This window comes from Oreochromis niloticus, linkage group LG10 (assembly GCF_001858045.2).
Source record: "Oreochromis niloticus isolate F11D_XX linkage group LG10, O_niloticus_UMD_NMBU, whole genome shotgun sequence".
In the NCBI taxonomy this organism is placed as follows: Eukaryota; Metazoa; Chordata; class Actinopteri; order Cichliformes; family Cichlidae; genus Oreochromis; species Oreochromis niloticus.
In genome coordinates, this window is record NC_031975.2 from 16,091,725 (window position 1) to 16,116,372 (window position 24,648).

General features: G+C 43.4%; 1 protein-coding gene across 7 annotated transcripts in view; it reads right to left on the minus strand.

Moving 5' to 3' along the window:
- stard13a (StAR related lipid transfer domain containing 13a) overlaps positions 1-24,648 on the minus strand; it is a 51,318-nt gene that overhangs the window by 5,103 nt on the left and 21,567 nt on the right. For 3 of the 7 annotated variants that reach the window (XM_005463248.4, XM_019364008.2, XM_005463250.4), the window contains 7 exons: positions 6,416-6,487; positions 5,326-5,407; positions 4,034-4,097; positions 2,439-3,754; positions 1,206-1,376; positions 458-617; positions 132-330 (listed from right to left, as the gene is read on the minus strand). In XM_005463248.4, the coding sequence (XP_005463305.1) occupies positions 132-330; positions 458-617; positions 1,206-1,376; positions 2,439-3,754; positions 4,034-4,097; positions 5,326-5,407; positions 6,416-6,487 (2,064 nt within the window). The other 4 variants (XM_005463251.4, XM_025910811.1, XM_005463249.4 and 1 more) reach the window with 4 other exon arrangements.

Consider the following 24,648-nt stretch of genomic DNA (forward strand, 5'->3'; position numbering starts at 1 on the left):
GTGATGATCTGATTAGAAGAACAAACAGATCACATATACTGTGTTTGCCTGTTTACTAAGAGCAACTAAACCATTAAAGCTAATCACAGTCTCATGCAAATGACTGCAGGTGTGCCTCTGAGGTGGCTTACACTGGTAAATATGCAGGAAGGTTTCTCCTAGTTTGCTTGTGAGGAGAGGTTCAGGCAGGTCTCTGAAGAACTGTTTGACCATGTCGGCAACATCGTAAGCTGATTGGTCTTCATAGTTCACACAGTCAGGAGACAACTCACACTGCTGCCTCAACGCCTGAATACGAGACTTCACGCCGGACTTCCTGAACAATCCAACCTAAGAGAAGAAGACCAGAAGGGAAGGGGAAGTCACGGGAAAGAGACAGGCAGGGCATTAACTGTTTATCGGCTTATTCATGCCTTCAGTAGCGCTTTGAGAAGGAGAAAGTTTTATTGATTCTAACCTGGTCCAGACAATGTGTTCTGAGGTGGCTGAGGGCTTCCTGTAAACACAGGGGGAGTGGAAAACCACAGCGCTGGACATGGACAATGAGGGGAACCCCGAACACACTCTTCTCTTTGTAGTCTGGCACCTTCATGCGCTTCATAAACTTTGGCACAGACCTAAAAGCAATAGAGAGAATTAGGTGTGTGGCCGAAAAAGTGCTGCATACTTTGATTATCTTCTCTTTATTTAAATGCTGGCTGACAGGAGTAAACAAAGGTCACCGTAAACAAGTCAAAGCTTGCGTTTGGAGAGCATAATCAACTGATAGAGGTGTGTGGGGGCGACAACCTAAAGCCAGTTTGTTCAAACACTGCGGCATGCACGAGCCCAACTGCATGCATGTTTTTAAAAAAATGAAGTTGATGGTTGGCCATATGGTCCTGCTGTTTCAGCTCTTCTGCAGAGTTAATGGAAGCAGTAAAAATAACCACTGCAAAAAGTGTCACACATATAGAACATACTGTACCTTGCTAAGCTGGACCACATAAGGAAAAACAAAAAAGGTTGTTTATGTTTTTTATATTTGAGGAAAAAAGACGGGGAGATGAAGAAAGAGGTTTGATAAAGAAATGTATAAAATAGTTTGAGATACTTTGCATGTATGTTTGACAGGCTGTGACTTTCTAGTTTTAGAATTAATGAATGACATTCTGGCAGAGAAGAAAAGAAAAACATTTTTTGCAGTGATTGTAATGCACGCCCACCACGTCCAGCCGTGTTTGTTGGACATCGAGTATTTCTCCATGATGGCGGTGAGGCGGAGCAGGGAAAACTTTTGCAGCAGGCTGAGCTGGCCCGCTGATTGGCTGCTGATCTGCAGAGAAGATGCCGGCTGGTTGAGGTGATCTGAAGTTCTGAAACTGGGCCATCGTAGACTGGGATGGGAAGAAAATACCAGCAAACAATCAGACACTGTGATTCAGTCACTGTAAATATGAGTCTAGTTTATTTTGAGTCTTGTTATTATAGTTTTGTGGAACTAGCGTTTATGGAAGAATATAATTGTACTGGTTTAAAACAAAACTTCAGGTTAGACAGATTTGATTTGCTGAAGGCAGCCAGTAGAAACATTACCCAACTTGTTCAATGTTAAAGAGATCCTCGATTAAAAATCAACCATTCAACCATCAGGGGCTCTTATGATTCTCCAGCAGATAGTAGGAGAAGCATATATTACTTTTGTAATGAACCTAATAAGAACTGTTCACAAAAATGTCAGCATGGATAAATCTGTAGGACGTCTTACGTCTGTTTAGTATTCTATGTCTGCATACTTCTATCCCTCCACTGCAGCTGAACAACTGTTTAGGTGGAGGACAAAGTGAGAAGACTTCAGCTTTGAAAGGCACCCACTTGATTCATCAAGCACAGGCTGCTGGAGCCCGATTTTAACTTCAGAGGAACCATGCAATATATTTGGACTCCCAACATTTATAGTACATGTCCAGAGAGGCATATTTGGACAACACAAAGGGCATCGCACCAATTTTCCAGTACTGGATACTTGACAGAGGTGTTGCTAGGCAGCAGTTAAGACTGATCTTTATCTATTAGCTATTTACTCTTACGCAGGCAAGACAAGGTGAAACATACAAGCTGTAACTGACCCTTTTTTATGGTTTATCATTTAGAATCTATACCACCAATGAAAGTGAACAACAAGCTGTAAATATAAACACAATTTAACCCAGGATCACCACCCTTTTCAATGTGCACTGCTTCATTAACACTTTGGTTGTGCTCTCTTGGTTTTTCCTCCAAATAAACGCTTGCTTACATACATCATGAGTACTTTGGCGTGCTTCAAGATCTCAGCCATGATGGTAGTGATTACACTGTTAATGTAATCAATAAAATGTAGAGCCAAAACTATAAAAACACAACTCAAGTAGTAATAAAACCATAATTATCCTTTAAAAACCTGAAGGGCTGCTCACCGTGGTCTTGTGAGGGAGGCCCCAACTCCAGAGTCTCTCCTCTCCCGGCTGGTCCCTGTTGAATCTGTGTCATTTAAGGAGACCCCGTCTCTCTCACCTTCGCTGGGAGTGGTCTGGCCCTCCCCTTCCTCCTCCCCCTCCCCCGTCTCCCCTTCGGGCAGCACGCTACGGCTCCAGTGGTTCACAATTTGCTGCAGACCGCTGACATGCTGGATAATGTCATCCAGGTGAGGGAACAGATTGTCCTCTTTCTCCAAGTCCAGCAGGTCTCCTGTGCTGGCATACAAATGGGAGCCTGGCACGTTGTCATAAACACTCACTCTGCTGCCCCGTGGAGCTCCAGGACAGGGTTTAGACAAAGGTTTCCCAGACCAGGGTTCACCCAGGCCATTGTCACGGGGAGAAGTTTGGGCATGTACTTGAGGGTCATTGCTTCTGTCACCAGGGGAAGGCACCAGGCTTTCTATGGAGAGGGCTTTTGGAAAGGTGCCTGGTTTATGGTCTTTGGGGATGTGAATGAGGAGGTTTTCATATGAGTGAAACTGGTTTCTGCCAAACTGGCTCTGACCTTCGGTCCTTTTACCCTGAGAAGGCAACACCATATCCTCCAGATACATGCTGCTTCTCTTGCTGGCAGTGCGGGGCTTTATGCACACAGGCTCCTTCACGGTGAGCTCCACAGTCTCGTTGCTGGGGCTTACACTCACTGTGACCTGGTCTTTACAATCCTTGCTAAGACAGTCTTGGGAAATGTCACCATCAGTTTGGTGGTTGTGTTTAGGGCTCTGCTCTAATTGGCTGATAGGCGTACACTGGAGTATCTGCAGCGCCTGAGGTTCCTCCCCCTGTAACACCGGCCCGCTGATGACCAGCGGCGGCCTGCGGTTTGAGCCCTTGCGCCTCGTCGATGGACCCCAAGTACGCATTATTTCCATTCGCCGCAAAAACTCTTTGGCTTTATTCCGCCTCCCTTGCCCATGGCGGCTGCTTTTGATTGGCAGGGAGTTGTAGTGTGGAAGCTCCCGTGGCGGTTGATAGGAAGCAGAGAGGGAGGCCATCGATATAGAGTCGGGCATGGCAGAGGCGGAGTCCTCGCTGTGTAGCGAGGAGATTTCCGTGATCTCCTGCTCACTCAGGTCTGTCAGCACGCTCTCGCTGCTCACTGTGCTGTGCAGACCCTCCCCCTGACCTGTCGGGCTGCTTTCATTGGTGCTGTCAGACAGGAAGTCTTGTAGGCGAGACCAGCGTCGGCTGCTCCACTCGAACGTCCACCGTTTACTGATAGCCAATGGATCATCTTCATCGGAGTCATCACCCTGTGGAAGGGAAAAGGAAGTATGAGCTTCTACTGTCTTAAGTTTAGGATACTAGAAAATAAAAATAGCTTAAATTTATTGAAAGATTTGGGATCCATTGTTGAACAAGCTAACAATTTTACAGTATGAATCAAAATACATTTCATCATGGTGACTGACAGTACACCACACCATAATTTTCAGGCAAGCAAGTACTGTAGCTGTGTATAGAAACTGAGGAACAACAATCAAGCTGCAAAAACTCGTTGTTGTAATTCATTGGAAAAAATTTTGACTTACTTTCTTCTTGGGTTGACTGACGTCCAGTTTCATGGAGGCGCACTTGTTCAGAGTATTCAGACGCCTGCAACAGACAAGCGCACAGTCACATGCTGCATCTAAAGCTGCTGCACTGGATGCAATTTGTCTGTTGTGTGTCTGTTTCCATCTGCACTCTAACGCCGCTCCCTTTCAGTCTCTTTTCTCGCCTTTCACTACCACCTTCTCACATCCCTGCTGGGTCTATTAGTCACTTTCAGATATGCTTCTTCACCGCCTGCTTTAAACTTCTTCTCCGACACTATCTTCGTTGTAGTCTGTCTACACACATGTTCCACGCTGATTTTCTCCTTCTCTTCTTCTACTTTTCTCTGCTGGCATCGCTCCCCTGAAATTGATTTTCAGTCCCGAACACAGCCAGCTCCTCCCCTTCACTTTTCTCCCTTCACCCTGAGGAAAGCTTCCACTGTCTCCACCTTCGGCATTTAGGATGTGATGAGTGGCTCTTTAGCGGGGTGGTGTCTGCGTCCGTGCCTTTAAGACGGGATTGTCAAAAACACGTTTCAGGGCTCATGGCCTCTGTCATTTGAAAGGATTTCAGCCCTCTAACAACACAGTAGGAAATCCTCCTTTGTTCACTGTAAACCTCTCTGTCCTCTCATACAAATGGCCAGACAAGAATTGCTCTGCACAACTTGTGTCATTGTGAAAATGACTATATAATTTAACATTTAAACAACACATTATGAGCGTGTTTTATAGCTCTTGAGACACTTTCAGGGGATCTGATGTGTGTTCTCTCACGGTATAGCTGTCAGGAGTCGCTAACGTTATAATTACCACACCCTCCTCTGCCATAGACACTGGGGAGATGGGGGGTAAGCAGGAGAGAGAAAAGAAGCAGATAAGGAGCAGGATAAGCTGGTGCAACCATGTAAAGCTAAGTTGTAAAGTTGGGAAGTGTTGGGAAGTACGAGCATCCCCTCACTCCTTCCCCACTACTCTCACCCATTCCTCACCCCCTGCTTTTCCCCCCGAGGGTCTCTCCTCTTTGAATGGGAGATCAGAGTTCGACAGAGGGGAGGGGAAGTGACCAGATCAAAGCTTCAAAGTATATGGGTGGGAGACGTGGATGGGGAGTTCATTAAGGAGAGGGGGGTCAGACATCTAATGAGTAGCAGTTAGCATGAGGCCGCAGGACAAGCCAGAGAACTGAGCAGGAAAAGGAAGGTAGAATTTTTCTGGTCTTAAGTGTGTACGGATGGGGGCATAAGTGTAAACACTGAAATGCGTCGCCGTGCCGGCGTCCTTACCGACACAGAGGCTCCACCAGATCCCGGTCCAAGAAGTCGTGGTCCCTTTTAACAGACGAAATGTCAAGCGGAAACTGGGAATCTGGATGAAAGAGACAGAGAAAATGAGTTTTTTAGTTAATGACTAACAGATAACACGAGTCTGCATATTCCTCTTTGAGTTAACTGTTAAAGAAGTCTGCTGCTGCCACTGTTAACACTCCTCATCTGCATCTGAAGTTTTCTGAATGCACACACATACACACACGCTTTCAAATCTCAAAATAGCTCAAATCCCACAGAGCGCTAAGGCTAAAATGACTCAAGCTTTTTTTTATTTTGGTGATTCTCAGTGTGTGGTTGCAGGCTGCAGGCTTCATGTGTGCCTGGGGAGCAGCCACAGAGTCCCAGAGCCCGGCATCCACAACCCAACATTACTGAAGCTCTCAAGATTTCTCAGAGAAGCTGTGCGTGTGCATGTGTGTGTGTGTGTGTGTGTGTGTGTATGTGTGTGTATGTGTGTGCTGCTAAAGATGGACTGTTGTGCTTTAAGAGCTACTTCTTAGATTAGGCCATTTCCTGTTTATGTTTGAAACGTATAAAAGATCCAATGATCATCACATGAATAATCGCTATTGGGAAGGGAAAAGAAAGAAAGAAAGAAAGAAAGAAAGAAAGAAAGAAAGAAAGAAAGAAAGAAAGAAAGAAAGAAAGAAAGAAAGAAAGAAAGAATGAATGAATTCCTTTGATGGGTAGATGACTGTAAGAAAAGTGGTGGGTGAGGCAGGGTACAAGGAGAAAGGTGGGAGAAAGAAGACAGAAGTAGAAGCTATGAGAGTCCCAGCAGTGATAACAAGGCCTTTCCCATGACCCCTCCCTCCAGACAGGAACTAAAGCCTGGAAATAGAACGCAGTGGCCCAGAAGACGAGGATGCAAGGATGGAGAGATGGCAGAAAGAGAGAGAGAAGCACAGATGGTGGAAAAATAAAACAGAGAAAGGACATAGAACGCAGAGAATAAACAAAAGGAGAGATTTGAAAGAGGAGGTCCTTGTGTGAAACAAGGCAGCTGGGTAAAAGCTGGACTTTGGCTCCTCTGTGTGCGTGATACCTTCATACAGCTGGGCGTACTGTGGAAATCCCGCTGCTCGAAGCCAGTCACAAGCCTCCTTAGCCTCAATCTCTGAAAAGCAAAGAAAGCAGTAGAGGCATGTTGAGCGCAAACATCAACATATGTATGTTTTTGATTTGATTTTATCATGTAGGATCTCTACTGTTCAACTATATTTTTAGTGCGATGTATTTTTACAAATTTACAGCTTCTAGTTTGCATTATATATCACCACAACCAATTTTTATGGAGGAAAGTCCCTAAATGATTTCCCTTCTGAGAATCGCAGCCGAACAAGGTCGACATTTTGAAAGTCTTAATTAATAAATTGAAAAACATGATAAATCAAATTAAAAGACAGACTCGCAGTGACTCATTTTCCATGGTCCGTCTCTGAGCGTGTTACGGAAACAGAGGAGGAACATCTCAGAAAACGAGACTTCCCTCTGGGAATTAAGAGGAATGATGAGACTGGAAAAGCTGGAAATTTGCCAGAGAAGGATGCACATTATTTTGAGTGGACAAAGGAAGCAGTTTACATTGTCTAACATTACATATGTACTACAGAGAGAAATATCCAATCAGATACACCAGTATAAATGTATAAAGAATAAAACAGGTCTCTCAGGCGCAGCACGGTGCCGCCAACACCTTGAGACATTTTACAGGCATTTGTTTTACTACTTTTTTCCACAAGCCTATGTACTGCACACACCTCTAAACTGGCAGCCCTGAAATGCACAAGTGTGTGGGTATGTGTGTGTACAGTACGCTCACTTTATGAGCAGACACTTATTAAACCGCTCTGCAGCGCCTCTTTGTGCTGACAAAGACATCTTAATAATCTGGTGACAGCAATCATGTGTTTTAAGTGCAATATGACTTAAAATACACACTGAGATATGCTAGGAAAAATAAAAAATCATAAATAATAAGGAAGTGAAGGAATGGGAAGGCATTTACATGACAAAATAAAAGGTTAAATGATAAGTATTAAAGGTCAAATAAGAGCGATTGTAACTTCATCATTTTACTTTCATGGCTCTTATCTGATATCTCTGTCAAAGCCACACTCATTCACTCTCACAGAGGTGCTGGCACTGCCTGAGAAAGTCACCGCAGAAACACAGAGGACAAAGTTCAGCAGGGAAATAAAAAAAATCTCAGACTTCACCCTCAGAGATGAGAATGGCCAGAGGAAATGATCCCATTACCACAATCCAGCAATTACAACCCTCTTCCAGCATTCTCAGCATAACTCCTCTCTCTAAGTCACATATGAAGCAGCGCTCGGGGTAAAAATATTTCCAGTTCTCTGAAAAAATAGACTGCAGAGACCGAGAGATCCCAGAGAAAAGCATTTCACGGGAGAGAGGCTTTCAAGAGAAACGTGAAAACTTACTGGGAGCTCTCATGGTGTAGGTGATGACATGCTTCTATGCCTTTGTCCTTTGCTCAGACTGACGTTTCCTCTCCATCCCGTTGCACGTCCATTCGCTGCTATAGAGCTTTCCGTCAAGTGGCATTGATTCTGTGCCTTCTTCCCCGCTGCCTTTCCAGCCCGTGTGTTTACAACTCTGCCTCCCTCTTCCAGCCTGCCCCATGCAGGTTTTCTCTTCCCTCTAATTTTCTCCTCAACCTCCTCTCTCGCACTTTCATCTTAGTTAGGATCTACATACAATATCTCTCTATTTTTACAGACTTTCTGCTTTAGGCTGAATTGAACTCTGCTCTTCTTGTCATGCTTTAATTTCTTACTAATTCCTCAGATTTTTATGTGCTCATCTAAACTTATTTACTTACTTTTGCCCTCACTGCACTCTTTCTACATCCTTATTCCTATCAACCTTTCCTACCATATCCTCCTCTGAATCCTCTCAACAAAAACACCTCCCTTGCATGCTTTCCATTATCCAGCCGCCCCGTTTGCTTCTTCCACTAAATCTACTCATGCTTATTCCCGTCAACTGCACATCTTCGCGTCACATCATGATTGTCATTACCAGCAGTGATGTTGCCCCATAAATTCCATGAAGAAATAATTTCAGTTGACGTTTGCATCTGCCAGACCCCGAGGTCGCAGCCTGACAAGTGGTAGATGCCAGCTTCACATGTCAGCTGGACCTACTGGCTGGTTAGCAAGGACGCTCGAACCTTCCGTCTCTGGGTTTATAGCACAACCCTACACACACTCTGAGCAACAAATGTGTACGTACACACATGCATTAGACACACTAGACATTTAGAAGAGTCCAGATGTTGCCTCCAGTGAGTCAGAGAATGCAACAAGGGTGAGACAGACAGCTGGGGTGGGGAGTGGCAGCTGAGATGGACGGACCCTGTGGGAACACCACAAGGAGGAAGCCATACCACACCAGCTGTCTGCTTAGTGTATGTTGAGATTTTAAACACTAAAATGCATGCATGCACAGGTTACAAAATATATGCACCACAAAGAGATTGCACCATTTGAATGTGAGGATGGTGATCTGGCTTGATGATCTTCTTTAAGTATGGTTTCTTGACAGCCACCCTTTCACTGAGATCATTTCTGATGAGGCTTCAGTGAACAGTAGATGGATCAACTGACGGGTCAGATGCATCTCGCGGGTCGGTGTCAGGTCTTTGCTTTAACTAAAGAAGTGAGAACAAATTCTGTGTTTTTCTGACAGGATGCTAGTAACAAGGTGCCTAAGCATAACATTTAAAATGGGTTCTTTGCTAAGTTTTCTGTTATGTGTAGACACAACACTGGCTCGTTCCTTGAGTTAGGTGTCGTTTTATGCTTGAATGATTCACAAGTTAACACAAAATGTGCCTCTGAAAATGGTCAGGTACAAGCACTGGACCGAAAATGAGTGAAAAAGCAGCCAATGTCAAAAGAAAAAAGTTGAGAAGCCTAAAATGGAAACACACACACAATGGCATACATCATTGCTATGTTTGTGCATGTGCAACGACAAAGCTGCTCTCAGCACAGGAACAAAGCACTGCCATTCATCTGTGCAGAATTTAATCAAGAGATTAATTAGTACACAAACATATTATTAGCAGGCCACAAAACACCCCAGTGCACGCAGTCAGACGGAGCTAATCCGAGCTGCCCGCCATGCTGCCTTTCAGCATATCTCACTGCACTGGTGCTGAGGAGAATATACGACAACAGGCGGAAAGCCAACAACAGCCAGACAGATGGTATGTGTACGAGCGCGCTCGACTGGGTGTTGGTGTGTGAGTTATGGCGTTCATGTGTGGGACAAAGAGGCTGTAATTTAAAGTAAAGTAATTTCTTACATAACAAGGGTGCCAGCAATCTGACGTAACGCATATAATTCAAACACCCAAATCTCCTCACAGCTTTTTTTAATGAAACTTTGCCTTTCTTTTCTCTACCTTTCATTTCCTGCTTTTCATCCCACACCAGCAACCCCGACTTCTCTGGCAGCCTTTTATCTGTGTTATGTCTGCCTCGTACTGGGTCCCAAGGACCCCAAAGTCCCCTGGATTACATCATTTCCTGTTCTAAATTTCCCATGCGTTCAAAGTGGCATGTGAGCTAAGAACAGCAGCAGGAAGTTCCTGGGCTGAGCATGTCAGTGGGACTCAGATGGAATATTTGCTAAAGTGAACCCCACAAGAGAGCTTTTTTTTTTAGTTTAATTGAATAGATTTTTTTTACAAGATCTGTCCCTTTAGTCTAAATCACACTGACAATTAGCAGAGACAAATAGCAGAAGCAGAGAACACTATGAGCAGTCACAGACTACATGCACACACACACACAGGATGCCTGGAAAGCTGCCATATTCCTACATACGCTAAAGCACTTAGTCCTTTACTCTTAAAGGTTTTTTTTTTAAGGCAGTGAAGAAAATGAAGAAGGAAGTAAGGGACATTAAAGAGGAATATGTCTGTTCTATCTCATGAAGTGCATCTGTGACAAATACTAAGCTTTGGAAATATACTGTGACACAGAATCAGTGGTAGCATGCACGCATGAAGGACTGCAGAGTTTACACAGCCCTGCATGTATGCGATATGGCACAAATGCAAGGACTGCTGTAATTAAGCAGTTGACCATAATTAATAAAGGCACAGGGCAATACTGAGTGTTACCAGATTAGATTAATAGGATGAGTGAAGAAAAGTGAAGGTCAAGCTGTATGTTTGGTTATGCCATTTTTTCTCCAACAGAGGGTGCTAAAGCATTTTTTTAGAGAAATCAAAAGTAAACCATTATCGTGCTGGGCTAAGTGTCACATATTAGCCCCTTTGCTATTTAGTGATTAGGCTGTTAATTTAAACAGGAAGGATAACATCAGAGCAGAAATGCAGGAGTTGCACTGATTTTATGAATTAAAAATCATGTTAGCATTACATACATGCGCCTCACAATTACCATATTTCAAGCCTTAAACTAAAGAGACGGACTCAATCAACAGTCGGGAGCAGTGAGTCAAATAGTTAAGTGGCTGTCCATAAATCAGATTCAAATTCACAGATTTAGGTAATAATGTCACGTGACTGCTGTGTAGCCATTTGAGTCAATTCAATGAAATTCATTTTTATTTATATAGCGCCAAATCACAACAACAGGAGCTTATATTTTAAAGTATAATACAGAGAAAACCCAGTGACCCCTTTTGAACAAGCACTTAGCAAAAGTGGGAAGGAAAAGCCTACTTTTAACAGGAAGAAACCACCAGCAGAACCAGGCTCAGAGAGTTGCAATCTGCCGTAAGACACTGATTAGATCCACTATGAAAGCCTTTAACACATCTGTATGTCACCCATACACATTTATAAATCAGTGCAGCAGTTTGCACATTTGCCTAATGCATGAAAAGCCAATGGTTTGGGAACAGGAGGAGACACAAATCCCTTTGTGTCAGGAAGGGCATCCAATATAAAAATGAGTAATCAAATATAGGGGGTTACCTGCTGTGGTAACAACTTGTGAGCAAGGAAGAAGCTCAAAGAAGCTTCATTGTACCTGGAGACATGAATTAAGCACCACTGCTGTTAAAAAGCCTCTGATTTCGGTGACCGGCTGTTTAGGTCACTGAGTTGTGTTGTTTTAAAGGCTGCCTCACACTCGACCAGCTGCTGAGGAGTGGAATGCAACAGAAGTGGGTGAAGGAGACAGTGTGTTTGTGTGGGGGCTGAGAAGAGCGATGTGCATGTAAGAGTGCAAAAATAGGAATGAGTGAAAGTTATAAAGTCATACCATCACCCAGCACAGGCATAAACTTGCTTCCCCGTCTACATTCCTGTTCATCTCTCTCCTCCGGCATATCACTGTTTTTTTTAGTTACTTCATACATCATCTGGATCTTTGAGACCCATTCATCATCAAGCAGGGATAACACGTAGCACAAGACTTAACACGCTTCTGCTCCTAATTATGTGGCATGGCATTTTGGAGCAGAAAAAAAATTGACCACTAACTGCCTGATGTGTTGCAAGAGCACCAACAAAGCAGCCTTACAGAGAAAGAGCATGCCGTCTTTTTCAATGAACACAGGCGGCCTTTGCGGTGACAGTGTTGCTCTGTTATATTTACTCCTTGGGAAGCTTGAGTCACGTGATAGGAAGTGCAGGAAGTAACCAGTTGGGTAGGGGGAAGAGACAAAAACAAGAACACTACAGCCCTCAAGCATTTGTTATGGCTTCTTTCAGATTTATGAAAGACATCTTTGGAGTGGAAGTGGCTCCACATGTCTGACTAGAAGATGTTTCTTGGAATTTAGAAGTGGGAGAACCACTTTAGGTGGTTACTCTTTCATAGATTTCCCACTGAAGCATAATTAAGGCATCAGGTGGGAACCGCTGTGGAATAGGCCCAATTCCAAACAGGGAAGACGCAATCTAACATTAAAGCCCTGCAATCAGAATCGTCCTTCCCCTGTTTAACAGCTGGAACACTTATCAAAGCACTTTGTGTAAATGTGCACCCAGCACTTTCCTCTCTCTTTCAACAGACAGAACAAGTGATGAGTGATATTTACACTTGGTAGGCTTCAAAGATCTAATGAGAGGTTTTTCAGTTTACCTATCAACCTATTTTCACCCCCTTTTTTTAAGAAGGACGTACACGTGAGAAAAACTAGATACGTTGAAAACTGCATTGACTGCTTAAGTTTTACTGAGACATGAGATTGAATTTAAATCAAATGCATTAAAACATAAAAAAGTCTGACAGGCACATTTCAACTTTGGCAAAACTTTCTCCGTAGCTACCTTGTGCCAGCCTCCGCAGAAGCTGCTTGCGGGCAATGATGCGCGAGAGGCGCAGAGCAGAGCGCCGTCGAGGGGTGTCGCCCAGCCTCAGGTAGTAGTCCTGCCCATCGGGCGTCATGGCCTCCAGGCAGGTACACTCACCGCTGCTCTCACAGTCACTCTCACTGTCATTACTGGCGCCCTTGGAACTGTGATCCCCGCAGTCTGTACTGTCACCGATTTCCATGTTCCTACTATTTGTGACATCAGCACAGTCTGCACTGTCCTCTGTGCACATGCTGTCAGCGCTCTCATCCCTCGTATTGTCCACACTGTCAGCAGCGGTTAAACTCCTCGTGTCCTCATTCGCATGTTTGGCAGTTTCTGTTACGTTTGCTGTCTCTTCATTCCTTGTAGAATCTGCTCTGTCTGCATCTTCACAGTGCACTAAGGCAGCCCCGTGGACTGTACTCACTGCAGCTTCCACGTCATCCATAAGGGCCATACTGATGTCTACAGTCTCCATAACATAACGTTTAATCTACACTCCAAGTCTCAGGGTGGTGGATTGTTGAGTGAGCACTCCTTGTAAATTCCTGCCTTTAACATGTCCTTACTGGAAGCTAAATCAGCTCCTCTCCCTCCTGCCTCCTCCTTCCGAATCATCACAGTCTAACAAACATGCAGGTTTCATCACACCACCTGACTCAGATGGCAAACACAGGCTGACTGCTCAGCTGAGTTTGAGATGGGAGGAAGACCGACTTTCACAAGGTCCTTCCTTTGGTCACATGACCAGCAACCAATGCCCCGAGCGCTCAGGGAACGCTGCACCGCTTCCTGAGGATCTGCCAAAGAAACAATTTTGGTACGCGCCCCAGGCATTAGTGGGCATATCTGTGAGGGGACACGTAATCAGGACAGGGAAGGGGATAGGCCTGGAAAAATATACAATGCCAGCAGCCATATCCCAGTGCGAAATGGGAAGGAACAAACAGAACAATAGAGCATGTGGATTTGTGAGACGGTGCAGAGGAATGTAAGTAGGAGTAAGATGTTTGCTGCTTATGCTGAGTAGGACTGCAATGCCATTGAAGAATAAACCCACACCATCACATTTAGACCACATGACAGATATACATCACCCACTTTCCCTGCTAGCCCTCCCTTCACAAACCAATACATCTAAATAAATCTGCCTAGTAGCAGATATAGTAAGCTTAAGTCTGTAATATGTGACTGAAAGTTGCCACAGAGTAACGAAACTAGGGGATAAATGTGTGGAAAGAAGTGAGTGGAAGAAGAGAAGCCATAGTTTGACCCAGATTTGCAGAATAATGGTTTACCAGGACCCGAGGACACAAGCTGTCACCTGAATTTATTTTAGGGAGGTAATAACAGGCAGGTGAGGTAAGAGAGGGTGTGAAAAAAGCACCATAGCAAAGTCACTTACAGGTCAGCAGTTACAGGACAGTTTTTTTTAGCCTGCAGGCCATATACTGTGAGAAAGCTGGAAGTTACGAGTCCGAAATCCCAGAAATGCCTTTAAACAAATTACTCCCAGTCAAACAAGTGAAACTGTGAAACACAAAATCTGTGATTAGGTTTGATTACACCGCCCTCTTGAGGAAATCAAAATCATGATCTGCACAATTTCTCTGCAAAAGTGGAAGTTTGGACTATCTCTGTTTTCACTCGAGATAAACCAACAAAAGAAAATAAATCTGAAACACTAAGCAGGGCACTGAGTAAACTTCCCATGTGATCTTTGGCACAGACGGCTGGCATAATAATGTAATGGAGAGCTAAGTAATGGAGATGTGTGCAACCAAAGCGGCAAAGGGCAGGGCTGTAGTAAGCAGTGAGTAATATAATATTCATCGCTTCCAGTTACAGCAGGCCACGACAAGACAGAAGCTACATCGACTAGAGATGAGCCTGAAAAATCAGCTACAGCTAAAGTTTGATTAAATACGCAGCTGGAGGACACAAGAAGGCATAAAAGGACAGTACGAGGAAATGTGAAGAACCTGCTTGTTGTGAGACCTGAAATTATTGTTGAAATTATGTCAGCATGACAGCTGATTTATGCATTATTCCAAACCTCTTCTTCTCATTAAAATATAAAGCATTATTGATATAAGAGCTCCTACTATGTCTAACCTCTGAAAATGTTGTTTTGGTCTGTTAGTTTCATTGATCTTGAACAAGCTGTGTTTATGACATTACTTCCATTTCTTTGTTAAGTCATCTGATGTGTCATTATCCCATTTACAGTCACGCTTGGACACATCCTGGAGGATGTATTTAGGTCTTAAAGCAAATGAGATATTGATCAAAAAGCAGTAGCAGCACTTATTACAGTTAACATTATGAAGCCTTTAAGTGCAAGATATCTTTGTTACAAAATAAATGGGATCACCAGATGCTCATAAATCAGTTATTTGTGTAAGAGCATTAAGAAAGAAAAAGAGTTAATATTAGGAAAGAAAGCTGGAGTTCTTATTTTGGACCTTTGATAAGGTTTTAAAGTCATTTTTAAGGACAGTACTAAAGTAAACACTCTGACCTTCACAGCCAGGGCAGACTCACGATTCTGAACATCAAAGCTTGGTCACCTCCAACCTACAGACCAAAAACTAAGAGCTTCATGCCCAAATATCCAAGGCTCTATTAGCTCTTTGAGATGATCTAAAAAGCAGTCAGGACCATTACAGAGAAATGGACTTTAAACAGCAGGAAGCCCTGAGCCATCCAGCGGCAGATAAAATGCAGCTGGGTTTTACTTAAAGCTGGCTGAGTATTTTCAGCGCAGAAGTCAAAGGTCATCCTGAGTACGAGGCAAACTGAGCACCACGTCCAGTTTACAGAGAAGTGAAAATAAATCCTAGTAGGAAAGAGATGATTCAAGATGATTTCACACAGGGCCGTGCACAAGTCTTGAGCTACCCCTCATTTTATTGTATTTTCCAAGGAAAATGGCAAATGGGTGCATACGTGTGCAAATGGACATACCGTATATATGGTTTTTTAATTAAATGTGGAAATACAAACACAGCGGCGTGAACGCCTACCATCTCATATACTCACAGCAGTGAGCGTCATTATTTAGTTCACTTAATTGTTGCCAACTTGCCAAATTTGCCGCAGGATTAAGCAACAGTATTCTCAAAAAATACTTTCTAGTGAAATACTGTATTATGCAAGTGTCTCATGCCACCCCTTATTTCATTCTATTTTCCTGGGAAAATAAGAAATAAGCACAGTGATTTATGCTCAAACATAAATGCAAATACAGTATATAAGACAAAAACAGAGTCTGTACAGCTCTGATGAGCGATTTGGCACGACTGCCTGTGTTCTTCAGCAGCATCTGAACTCTGTCAGACAAGCTTTCTTGTAATATCTTTAAGTAGATTTTTTTTTTAAAAAAAAGATGATCCCACACTGCTTCAGTTGGGATCATTTTCATGATGAAAGTGGAGCTGTTGCTGATCAGATACATTTTAGATGGTATTGCACGGTGAATCGAACTCTGATGGTGCTTTTCTGTATTTGTAATTCCATCAGTTTTGACCACATCTCCAAAACGCAGCTCCAAATCACAACAGAGCCTCAACTGTGTTTTACATATCACCGTAGATACTCCTCCTGACATCCTGAAACAGTTCAAACTTATGGAAATTTAGATACCATATGACCTGTTGCCACCGATTTTTAGTCCAGTTCTTGTGTAATTTGGCATTACTCACCCTTTATTCTGTTTCCCTCCTTTAAAAATGGCTTCTTGACAACCACCCCCATCCACTGAGAGCATTTCTGATGAGGCTTGAACAGTAGATGGATCAACTGACATGTCAGACCCATCTCTGAGGTCATGTGTCAGGATTTTTTTTCCATACTCCTTAAGGACGCGACTTTCAGATACTGTTCATCTCCTGTAATCTTTAGGATTACAGCAAAGATCTTCCCAAAGGTGTTTGGGATCATTTAGAATCACACTGGTTGAAACTATAACTACTATCAAACTATGTTATCTTTGGTATTTTTCATAGATTAACTAAAGAAACGGGAACAAATTATGTATTTTTCCAACAGGCAGCTAGTACGAAAGTGAATCAGTTCTTTGCTAAATTGTTATGTATAGACACAAACACAAGTAGTGTGTCTTTTTTTTGTTTAATAGTCAGGTACAAGGACTGGACTGAAAAGACCTTCAGAAAATCTGGAGAACTATTACTCGACCAATTTAAAATGACAACAAAGTTTGACTCCTGGAAGCAAAATATGAAAAAATGCAGGATGGTTCAAGACTTTTGCACAGTCCTGTGTGTTTGTGTAAATTCTTTCTTCTGCATCGGTGTTTTCTAACAAACTGACACGCACACGAATACATAAACTCCCACAGCAAAGAAACTCAGGCTCGCAAAAGCCACATTCAAAGGAAGACCCACACTTACTACTAACTCAAAAATCTGTGGAATTACAACTAAATCCAGGTGTTATGCTGTACTCTCGGTTCTCTCTCACACACACAAAGATACACACACTCTCTGCTTTTTTGCATCTGCTTCTTGACTTTTGCTTAATATGCACAATCTTTGAATTACATCTGGTAATCAGTGTAGGGTTTCTTTTTTTTTTAAAAGATGCTCACATTATTTGCCATGACTACATGTCAGTGAATTTAATCCTGTGCCTTTTATCATCGTCAGAATAAAATCAGCCTCGTCTGGAAAATCACTTACAGTTTTTCTTTTCTGTTGTGAAACAACAACAACAACAAAAAAACCCAAACAAAAATACAAAACAGGTTTAAATTCATAACATTTGACTAGCATGGATTCTCCAGATATTCCACTTTCCTGACTAATTCATAGGGTGGAAAATGCACTGCTGAATACCAGCATAACTGTAAGGCCAGATGTGCACATTTTTAAGGATTCCCCATCCCCGTATCGGATCCAGACAGATATGAACTGTGTGCCTTTGAGCTGATGTGTTCAGCAGTAGGATGAAGGAGGGGTGCTGGATGAGGGGCTGTGGGTTTGGGGCTCTGAAAGGAGGATGGAAGGGCTAGAAATAAGGAAAAAGAGGATTACTCAGCCAGCAGGTGTTCTCTGATGCTTCCTTAGGCAGATACTCTCTTACTAATTGTGCACAAAGATTCACTAAAGCAACAAACACTGTAGTAGCTGTCCTTCATGCAATGCTGATAACAATCTTTAGCAGTGCTCCAGCATCATTTTGCTGGCCGTGCATGCAATCTATCACTGCTAAGCACTGTAATACACCATGAATAGGCACACTGACTTTGACCGACATCCTGGTCTGTGGTGGTTTGTGTTGTCGTGAATGTGGGAATGTTCATCGTTTAATTTGCTTAAGAGGCGCACATCTCGGTAATTACATTAAACCGAGGGGACAGCTGCAGCACTCTGACGCACAGTTTAGAGAGGGAGAGAGAGAGAGATGGTAAACTCTGCGCATCCAGGCCACTGTAAATACAGAGCAAACCCAGCGACCCTTCCAAAAAAAAAGGGGGGGGTAGGGAAAAACCTGCTGCATTGTGAGAATATTTCACTCCTTCTCCGGACGAGATAATCCGAAATAATAAACAGCGAGAATAAAATAAGTGACAGTAAACCAGAGTCCGGACTAGAACAACAGATAGTGAATGATTGGCATCTGGACCCCCCCCCCCCCCTTCTTTGGACTCCTGTCCACAGCACATGCCTGGGTGCTGTTTTGAGGACTAAATTTGACAATGACCTTCCCAAAATACCAGGGTGCGCGCTGCTGTGACGCTACAGGCACACAGCTATATATGCAGCACATAGGCTGAAGATAAACTTCTGTCTTCTAACAATATTATAAGGTCTAAAGGAATAAATACGATGGTGCGTAAAATCATACAACCAAAGAGTGAGGGAAAAATAAGGCAAATGTTCAACCACTTAGAAAGAAATCGGAATAAAATCTGAATTTTCAAACCAGGATTTAAGAAAAAAAAAAGTAAGTGGTGGTTTAATGTAGCCTAGCACGTCATTATTCTTACTGTGGTTACAGTGAGGCTGTTGAGTTGATCTGTGAGGACATGCTGCATCCCGCATATTTGTATTTGGCTCTCTGACCTGCTAACCGTCTCTCCCGGACATTTCTCCACAGCAGATCCCAAGCCTTGGACGTTGAGTCCCGCAGCTGCTCGCTGATCGACCGCCGCAGCTGTAGCTTGGCAGACTTTCGCTGGGTTGTCATTGCGGTGCAGCCGGACGCATATTCCCCCGACTATTAAAAAAACGAAACCCCTGCTCTTGTCAACCGCACGCTTATTCCTCAGCTCCTTTATTCCGCTATGCAAACAGCCCGGGATGAGGCAGTGCGCCCCGGCTTCTGCGTCTGGCTGCCGCAATAGTCGTCACTGCTACACCTGGTATACAGCTCCTCTAGCGCTGCGTCACCTTCCTGCACCAGCGGAGGCGGATGAGGTCCTACCGGCAGGATCCTGACCCCCTCTAAAAAATGATGTACTGATTTAACAAATTCTGCATTTCTGCCCTACTCGTCCACGTCTGTAGGGCGAAGATGCAGAAATGTTACAACATAACTTCTGCATGTGAGGCGAGAACTCTGACAAGACGAGCCAGATGTGAGAGGCGGCCCCCCGCCACAAGGGTTGGACTCGCTCTCTCTCAAACACACACAAACACACACACAAGAACCAAACCTAGGCTACACGTTCTCCACGCCACAAACCCACCCACTCACCCAAACAAGGATCTCTTTCAATCCCAGTAGGCTACTGGTAACACAGCCAGGGCCGACGAGCCTAAAATAAAAACACACCGGCATGCTGTGCTGAATCTAAAAGTTTAAAAATGATTTAATTAGTGTAAAAGTGCAGGATGTGATTTGCATCTTAAATTGCATAAATAATTATTGAAATTGCTTGATCAATTCAGCAGGAATCTCAAACTCAGTGGAAAGACTTCTCCAGGTAAAAAGTAGCTTTTCCTTCGTGTTAACCATTAACTTGTGAGTGGAAGTTAAAGGGGTAGAGAATATGGATAATTGAAGTCTGTTTGTGCTTAGAATTGTGGTATTGTAAAAACAGAAAAATAAAAATTGTCTTTCTGTTGCTGGCTGCGGCGTCCCCCCTGATATTTTGGGACTGAATCTGCGCTACGTCACAGGTTAGAGACAAACTGCAGCCTAAGTTTGGTTCCTGGAATGACTCTTCTTAGCATTTCTGCTCATTTAGTCACAGGTCTGACCTTAGAGAGCAGCTGAGAGGGCTTTGGTACTCAGGAACTTATTTTTTTGTCCTCCATTTCTGTTGGAAATTATGACAAATAGCTAAGACAATCTATAAAACTCGAGGTGACGTTTCCAAGACGTTTCCAATTACCAGCGTCAGAGATAGAAAGCATCAGCAAATTCTCAAATTTAAAATGCTGAATCATGATGTGGCTGCTTTAAAAATGTCCGTCTGTGATCTTAACACCATACAAGCTGCCAGTTTTGTACAAGACAAAGAAAAACTGCAATAAAGCACTCACAGATGTGTTTTTCTGCTTCAGGGAGTTTCTAACTTTACCTGTAACTGCACTAACTGGTGATTGAGTAACTGGCTTTTTCTTGACTAACTGAGAAAAAGTTGCGTACTGCTGCTGCCAGCAGCCTAAAGTGAAAGTGCTCGAGCATGTGAGCTGCCTCTCTTTCAGAGCCACATTCACCCCTCTGACAGGTTAAGAGGTGAGAATTTCAGAGTTATTCCCATGTCATTCCAGGAATGCCAGACTGAGCGATCAGACCGACCAGGACGCTCCTCGGTTGCCGTCTGCCTGACACCATCGGATGTCCTGTTTGTGGTGTTAAATTGCAGGTCAGCAGGGATCCAGTGAGTAAAGACCTGATTCAACAGTTCAGCTTGTCGAAACACGCTAGACACCCTGAGCGGTCATCAGAATCCTGAGGTTATCTGGCTGCCAAATGCTGCTTTACTGACACGGCTCACCATCTTAGTCGAAGCACTGAGCAAATATTTGGCTACATAATTCCACCCAGAATGTGACTTGTGCAGCTGAAATTGCTCCACATCAAAGACGGTGAAGGTGAAGGTGATGGAGGCTGGAGTTTGGTCTAACTTTCCCTGCTTTGCCCGACATGACACAGAGTAAGTTGACAGTTTAGCTGCAGAGTGCCCCACTGATTCATATTCTTTCACTTCTGGACTGGAGTATGAACCTGTAGCCGAACAGCTGGAAGGATAAAGGAGGGGAAAACATCTGCATGGGAGGAAAAAAAAAGAAGAGGGGCAGAACTACTTAAAGATGAGAGAATGCAGAGATAAGATTAAATCATTTGCTTTATAATTCCTGTTTTCATTACTTTAATCAAACAAGCAAGTGATATCGAAAAGAGGATAAGACAAATGCCGATCTGTCTTTTACATTTAAACATACTCAAAACAGAAAAAGAAAAAGAAAAATGAAAGAGGAGAAGGGGGAAGAATGCCAGGCAGCCCCCTAGAAATGATGTAGGTGTGTACTAATGATGCTGAGAATGCTGGGAGGCTATGTGGAGGCAGTGCACCTGTGTGTCATCCGAGGAATTGTGAATTAAATAAAATATATGATGATAATGATGACAGCATGCAAGAGGAATAAGGCAGTGCAGAAGTGAAGCATGTATGTGCTTTTAAAACAAGTAACACATGTCTTGAAGGGAGCCATGAAAAGCACAAACAAGGTTCTTATTTCCAGCTGCAGGCATCTGGAGTAAAGCAAAGCCAGATTCCGCAGCACTATTTGGTTCACAAAAACATAAACATTAACTCTTTCCATTCACACAAAACAAAAAAGTCTAGTGTACATGTTGCAACAAAGCACAGCTGACAAATGAAAGAGACGCTGGGTGAAGCGGAAAAGCAGCAAGCGTGTGCCGTGGGTCACTTTACAGAGTGCTGCAGGTAATAATACTAATACTAATAATAACAGGTAAGAATACTAATAATAATTAACCAAGAAACATGAAATAATTACATACTGTGTTTACAAAAAACCCACATAATAACACACTTATGAGGTTCTTCTGTGTTGTTTGTATATATCAGTACAATGAGAGTGAAAAACTGGACTCTGACTGCACTTCTCTGAAAACTGCTTCCCGGGAGTTTGATCCACAGTCAGTCAGTTTTGGGTTTCACCCCTGTGATGTCGAAGGCTGTGATATGTGGATGCTAAGCTGGTCCCTGAGGTCAACCTCTGCTTTGGGCAGAGAGAACGAGCACCACAGGATCACCGTCTCTCACAGCAGCAGCCAATCAAAACATCAAACCCAACACATTCCAGCTCTCAAACAGCCAATCAAAGCAGCACAATTGATATTTTCTGGACAGACCCTGTATCTGAATTTCTGAACAAATACACAGCAGAGCATGGGCGTCTCCACCAGGGGAGCAATCAGATCTTGCAGTGGTTACAAAAAAAAATGGACAGGGGTGGTTTGGGGAAGGCTGCTGTCTTCCAGGGGCAGAAGAGGAGGAGGAAGAAGAGGAAGAGAAATCAGGTTTCTCCTGCTTTTTTCCTATCTGGTCATTTAAGGTTGCAAAGATCGTGCAGCCAGTGCCCGTGCATGTACTGATCACAAAGACCATTACATGCACTGCCTTTTTTTCCATGCATATGTTTATGTACATAGTCATCTTCTAAGGCCTGCACATTCTTTCCCAGAAACATTTTATCCCTGTCGTAGGCTTCGCTCATTCACCGCAATAAAATTACTGTAAAAAGTCAATAGCTGCACACAGAGACTGGGTTAGTGAGTTCAGTCTAATCATTGATTTATCAGATCACATGACCAAAGGCCGTGACAAAACCATCTCACCAAACTACTCTGCTTAAATGCTCCATGTCCTCTCAGCTAACATGTACCCTCTATCCATTTCTCCTCCTGCTGCACGAGCTCATTTTTCTCTTCCTCATCCCTGCTACTCTCTCCCCGGTCCCTGTCTTCTATTTTCAGCAACACTCAGTCATTCAGGCCAAGCAGCAAAGCTCAACCCAACAGTTTGAGCTTGAAGAGCACGCATATAACCTTATTTTTCCCCCCTGTGTCACTTACAAAGGCTTACCTCATCTGTGTGTGGCAAAAAAAACTCATTTCAGTCAGTAAATTTAATTGTCATCGTGTCACCTGCAGTGAGCACCAGCAGCCCGCTTGAGTGGAAAACCTTCAGATTAAATGAAACCATTGAACAGATGGCACTGTGTGACCTCGACCTAAATTCCTACCTCATACTATGTGTTTTAGTTATCCATGAGAGCACACACACACACTTACACGCCCACACACAGACACACACACGTAATCATCTTACAGTGAATCACAGTTATTCCATATGCTCACATCCTCAGAAAGTATTATGAAGGCTAACTCTCTAGGATTCAGATCACATCTGTTAATGTGTTCAATCTTGGTTGTGTACTTTACCTTTAGCACCCTAACATGAAATAAAAATACTGCCCTGTACAAGTAACCCAGCCACAGAAAAGGGCGGGTCACAAGCCAGGGTACTCTTAGTACTGGTCACAAGGCTGAAAAAATAAGAAGGGTTGCGTCAGGAAGGGCACTCAAGGCGTAAAATCTTTGATCAAGATTGAGATTCATTCTCAATGGAAACTATGTGACTCCCGGCGGAAGACACAGAAAGGAGAGACAGAAAGGGAAGAGTGTCAGGGTGAGAGTAGAGACATTAAATGTAGGTACTAAATGTAGGAAGAGGGCTGGCTGATGTGATGGAGAGAATCAAGCTGGATATACCTGTGAGTGCAGGAAACAAGAGGAATGAAAGTCGGTATAAGCAAGACAGAATACATGTGTGTGAATGAGCAGGAGGTGTAGATAGGAAAGGTGGATGAGTTTAAATACGTGGGGTTAACCACCCACAACAGACACTGCAAAAGAGAGGTGAAGAAAAGAGTGCAGGCAGACAGAATGATAGCAAGAGTGAAAGGGCAGGTTTAGATGGTAGTGAGACCTGATATGATGTATGGTTTGGAGACGGTGGCACTGATGAGGTGGCAGAGTTTAAGGATGAGATTAGAAATTAGTTCTTTTTTAGATGGTTTAGACATGTGCAGGGAAGAAATAGTGGAAACAGTAGGCAAAGGATGTTGAAGATGGATCTGCCAGGCAGGAGGAAAAGAGGAAGAGTACAGGAAAAATATTTGGATGTAGTGAAGGAGGACATGCAGAGGGTTGGTGTGACAGAAGAGGAAACTAGGGATGGATGCAGATGAGCTGCTGTGGAGAGTCCTACAGGGAGCAGCCAAAAGAATAAGACAACACTATCCTGTACACATCACTGTTGCTTCTATTTAAGCATACAAGTTTCCACAGAGGTAAATAAAAAAAAACATGAAACATCCTCAAAGAAAAGTAGCCCTTTCTCTTAGTGCTAGCTTTTATGACTGGCAAAAGCTGCAGTGTTTAGTATTCAGAACTGATATTGCTGTTTTGACCTTTGACTTTGAAACATCAGAGCGATGCTGTGATTGGCAGGTGCTTCCAGCAACAGCAGACAGTGAACACTCAGCATGAGTGGAAAGAAGTGGTGGGGACAGACAGACAATGGTGGCACTCAGACGAGAACAGAGTTAAACCCAAATAAGACAAAAAAGTCAAATGAGATGTAAAATCTGTTTACCAAAAATCTTGAAGATGTTAAATTTTCGAGAGAGAAAAAAAGCCTGAGTGAAAATGATTCTTTGATGTTTCTGCATCAGTCATTGAGGAATGCTATACTCCGGTCACCTCCCTCAGAAAAAGGGGCCGGAGGAGGGGAAAGTGGGTCAGGAGCTCATTCAGAGTGTCTATCCGCACACTCTCCAGTAACAACAACAACAACTTCACTTGTCCAGCCTGTGAAGATAAGTCTGTTGACACTGTCCACCTCCTATTCTGGGGACTGCATCACCTACAGGATATGGCTATTACTGTGGCCCACCCGA